This window comes from Cannabis sativa, chromosome 5, assembly GCF_029168945.1.
Source record: "Cannabis sativa cultivar Pink pepper isolate KNU-18-1 chromosome 5, ASM2916894v1, whole genome shotgun sequence".
In the NCBI taxonomy this organism is placed as follows: domain Eukaryota; kingdom Viridiplantae; phylum Streptophyta; class Magnoliopsida; order Rosales; family Cannabaceae; genus Cannabis; species Cannabis sativa.
The window spans coordinates 47,343,839-47,348,570 of record NC_083605.1 but is presented as its reverse complement, the minus strand read 5'-3'; the positions used below and the strand labels follow the sequence as shown (position 1 = coordinate 47,348,570).

The following is a 4,732-nucleotide window of genomic DNA, read 5'->3' as shown; positions in this document are numbered from 1 at the left end:
ACAATAGGTCTTATAAAAGAATTGTCCTATATATATGAGTATTGCTATTGGGCATTAGTCGTACCCAACACTTTTTATAGGTTTCGTTTCATAATTGGTTAGCGATATTCTTTAAAAAAAACTATTTTCTTAAGTTATATGAAATTCGATAATTATACTGATAGCAGAAAAAAAGTACTAAATATCAATCATACTATTTAGCAATTCGTATATTTATATGTATATAGTTTGTAGTGTGTATAGTTCCTCAACTAATCTCATAAAGTTCTTTACTCACTCAATAAATGTAGAATTTAAGGTTGGGCTGCATTCCCTGAAAAATTAGGTGGGAATCTATAAAGCACTTAGAGAGAGGGGGTTTGAAAAGTAATTTAGGTTTGTGTGGGTTTTGGGTAGTGATTGGCTATAATAAATGGCTGGCTTTATATGGTTTAGATAGAAAGTTGAAATTAATTATTATGACCCTATAAAATATACGTTAAACTTTTATAATATGGTTATAATTATACAGGTACATATATTAGTATATATACCCCCAACGACCCCAGTGGCTATTAATTAATCCTATAAATAAGCAGCAATATAGTAGTTGATTATAAAGTTATGTATAAATAATTTTCTTAAATATATATATCGATCACTATCATAAACTTATCACAGTGAGAAAAAAATGGCGAAGTAACAAGACCTACCAATTTCAACTCTAGCAGCTGGATCAGATCATCATATAACAATTATTTGCCTCTCTTTTCGTCATCACCTCTTATATGTATAGCTATTATATTCTATATATAAATATATACATACACATGTATCTATCATCAATCAAATAAAGTTCTCTTTCTCCTTTCATCACTTTTATCCTCTCACTCACACTTTTCCTGTTTTATCTCTTTCCATCTCCCTTCCCTACATCTTTATACCACTCCCCCCTTCCCCCTCTGATCTCTCTCTATATATATGCACAATATTTGTGTATATATATATGTTATTGAATACATATGTAATATAAATATATCTTCACTTTCTGTTCTTATACATAATACACTTATTTCTCTTCTTCATTTTACAATAATATATATTATATATTCATTTCCTTGTTCAATATAATATCACATTAATGTTGATATTTGATGTGCTTTGATCTTCAAATTATAAAGCTATCAGATCTTAGAAATCTGGGCTTTATTTCGTTTTATTTGATCTGGGAATATATAAGAGCTTCGTAATTTCTTCATCGATATTATTAATTTCAAGGTACGTATGTAATATAATATTTTGGATAATTACAACGCAACAAAGCATGTTATTTTAGTACATTTTATATAGTTATGCCAGTTAACGTGCTAGAATTAGAAATAATGATTTTGGAGTAGTGTTGAATTGAAGTCACAGTAAAGTCAACTGTTTTTCTTCCTAATGTCTACAATAGTTTTCAGGTGATTGCTGGTCCAGGCTAATTCGGGTGTTCGCCATGGAAGCATCAACAGCTGTGATTGTCTTATCTGCTGTAGCAGCTTATTTCATATGGTTTAGATTCATCACGCGGTCAATGAAGGGTCCACGTGTCTGGCCCTTATTGGGCAGTCTTCCGGGCCTAGTTCAGAACGCTCACCGCATGCACGACTGGATTGTGGACAACCTTGGTGCTTGTGGCGGCACGTACCAGACTTGTATTTGTGCCATTCCATTCTTGGCCCAAAAGCAGGGACTTGTGACTGTCACGTGCGACCCCAAAAACCTGGAGCACATTTTGAAGATCCGGTTCGATAATTACCCCAAGGGTCCGACGTGGCAAGCCGTGTTTCATGATTTGTTAGGCCAAGGGATCTTCAACTCAGATGGTGACACGTGGCTTTTCCAGCGTAAGACCGCCGCACTAGAATTCACCACCAGGACTCTTCGCCAAGCCATGGCTCGATGGGTGAGTCGAGCCATTAAGCTTAGGTTTTGCCCCATCCTTGAAACGGCTCAGTTACATGGGAAGCCTGTTGATCTCCAAGACCTCTTGCTCCGGCTTACTTTCGATAACATATGTGGCTTGGCTTTCGGAAAGGATCCGCAAACGCTTTCCCATGACCTGCCGGACAACAGCTTCGCTGGAGCTTTCGACCGAGCCACGGAAGCCACACTGCAACGGTTCATTTTACCAGAGATCATATGGAAGTTGAAGAAATGGCTCGGCTTAGGAATGGAAGTCGACTTGAGCCGAAGCCTTAGACACGTGGATGAGTACTTATCTAGTATCATCAACACACGCAAACTTGAATTACTGAGTCAACAAAAAGATCCTCACGATGATCTACTCTCCAGGTTCATGAAGAAAAAGGAATCTTACTCGAACGAGTTCCTTCAACAGGTGGCACTCAATTTCATCCTAGCTGGACGTGACACGTCATCAGTAGCGTTGAGTTGGTTTTTCTGGTTGGTCAGTCAAAACCCAAAAATAGAAGAGAAAATCCTCATGGAAATTTGCACAGTCTTACTTGATACACGTGGCAACAACGTAGAGAAATGGGTAGAAGAGCCACTAGGATTTGAAGAAATTGACCGATTGATATATCTTAAGGCAGCCTTGTCCGAAACCCTAAGGCTATATCCTTCGGTGCCTCAAGATTCCAAGCACGTGATCTCCGACGACATTTTGCCCAACGGCACCTTCGTTCCGGCAGGCTCATCGGTGACCTACTCAATCTACTCAATTGGAAGAATGAAGTACATTTGGGGTGAAGATTGCTTAGAATTTAAACCAGAAAGATGGTTATCATTAGATGGAACAAAATTTGAGGTACAAGATTCCTATCGATTTGTGGCATTTAATGCTGGCCCTAGAATTTGCCTAGGCAAAGACTTAGCTTACTTGCAAATGAAGTCAATAGCGGCGGCAGTGCTGCTGCGCCACCGCCTTGGGGTGGTGACCGGCCACCGCGTGGAGCAAAAGATGTCATTGACATTATTCATGAAGTATGGCCTTAGGGTTAATGTGCTACCAAGGGACTTGAAGCCTATTTTAGCAACACTATTATGCAACAATAATAATAATATTAATAGTGACTCAATCTCAACATTTTGTGGTAAAGAGGCCTTCACCAATGGTAACTATGGGACTGGTGTTGAAGTATTGGCTGGTTTTGCTTAATAGGGTAAAAAGTTAATTATTTTGGTTAAAAGTTTTATTACTTTTTATATAGACTTATATATAATGCATATATATGTATAATTATAATAATATACTTTAGTAATTACCGAAGTGTAAACATGTAAGTGTGCGGTTATTGGTATTTATATGACAAGTCATGATGATCGTAGCTACATGATGTTGTTTTTCTTTTCTCTCGTTCTATTTATACAATAATAAGGGGGACCATGATCAGAGTGAAGAGAGTTAGCTAGATTTATTAGCTTGAAGTGAGAGAGTCTTTTGAGGTCTCATTCAATAGGACAATTTATTCACCATATAATTTTAGCATATATTTACAGGACCCTATATTTATATACGTGTCCATTAATAGAAAATATAACTTGTTGTGTTGTTACCATACATATATTACCTTGTTATTAATTCCTTTGCACCTTTTGGGTATAAGAATATTTAGTGTTTAAATATATATATATGGGTGCACTTTTAATGGCTATTATCCATGAACGTCTAATATTAGAAAAAATTGAGTTTTTATGATTAATTTTTTTATTTAATTAAAAAAAATTCTCACTTTTACATTATATGGATCGGGGTTGTTCTATCAGCTGAAAAAATATAATAAAAAAAAAAGTTTTCAACAAAAATTTTTTTAAAAAAAATTAAGTTTGACTTAAATATTTTATATATAAACATACTTTTGATATAGTATAAAAAAAAAAGTATTTTTTGATATTTTCTTTAATTAAGTAGTTAAATTAAGCATAGAAATTCAAATTTCTCTTTTATTATTCGCTATCGGATCAAAATTTAATGGTTTAATATTTTTAAAATTAATATCTATAGTTAAATTTGTTTAGTACCCATCAATTGATAATACCTATTTGGAAGTATTTCATATATATATTTGAAAAATTATTTATATATCGAAGGAAAGAATGATTATTTTATTAAAAAAAATAAAAGTAAGAAGTAAGATGTTGTAGGTAATTGTATTTTTTAAAATAAAATAAAAAAATAAAGAATAAAGAATAGAAATCAAAATTAGTTTATTAGAATAATTGCTTAAATTTTTTTAAAATTTTCATAATGACCTAAATTTTTTAAAATTTTACTAATAGACAATACAATACCTTATGATGTGTTATTCCACATGTCAAAAAATTTTAATTTATGTACTCACATAAACTCATCCATAAAATCTCTATTATATATCCATATTGACTACTAAAAATATTATACTTTTTTTGAGGCAAACCCCATTAAAATGTTATTATGGTGAACGTCGTTAATCTATATAATCTTTGTTTTGTATTCATTCTCTTAAAATATTTTAAACAGCCATTTGATCTATATACTGGAAATAATTTCTAAAATTCTAGTTTCAAATTTTCTTCCCGGAGCTAGGAACTATATATCCAAACGCTTTAAAAATATATGATGACTACTAAATATTTCCTCCCTATAAAATATATATAAACTCAAATTCAATTGCAGTAATAACAATAACAACAAATTCATATTAAAATAAAAATAAACAAAGAGAATAAAGCTTACCAAGGATCTTTACAAAGATAAATTCTAAAAAAAATT

General features: G+C 32.8%; 1 protein-coding gene across 2 annotated transcripts; it reads left to right on the top strand.

The window, feature by feature from the left end:
• The first annotated feature begins 602 nt into the window (after positions 1-602).
• Positions 603-3,310, top strand: LOC133037925 (cytochrome P450 86A22-like). Of its 2 annotated transcripts, none has more exons than XM_061115704.1 (2): positions 603-1,257; positions 1,440-3,310. In XM_061115704.1, exon 2 carries the CDS (start codon positions 1,475-1,477, stop codon positions 3,137-3,139), a length of 1,665 nt encoding a protein of 554 aa, XP_060971687.1. In that variant the 5' UTR covers positions 603-1,257; positions 1,440-1,474; the 3' UTR covers positions 3,140-3,310. The 2 variants fall into 2 exon arrangements, with proteins under 2 accessions (XP_060971687.1, XP_060971688.1); XM_061115705.1 differs by having other exon boundaries at positions 1,433-3,310.
• Positions 3,311-4,732: the final 1,422 nt, after the last annotated feature.

Coding starts and splice junctions, on each gene's coding strand:
- LOC133037925 (XM_061115704.1), top strand. CDS start 1,475: ATGGAAGCATCAACAGCTGTGATTGTCTTATCTGCTGTAGCAGCTTAT.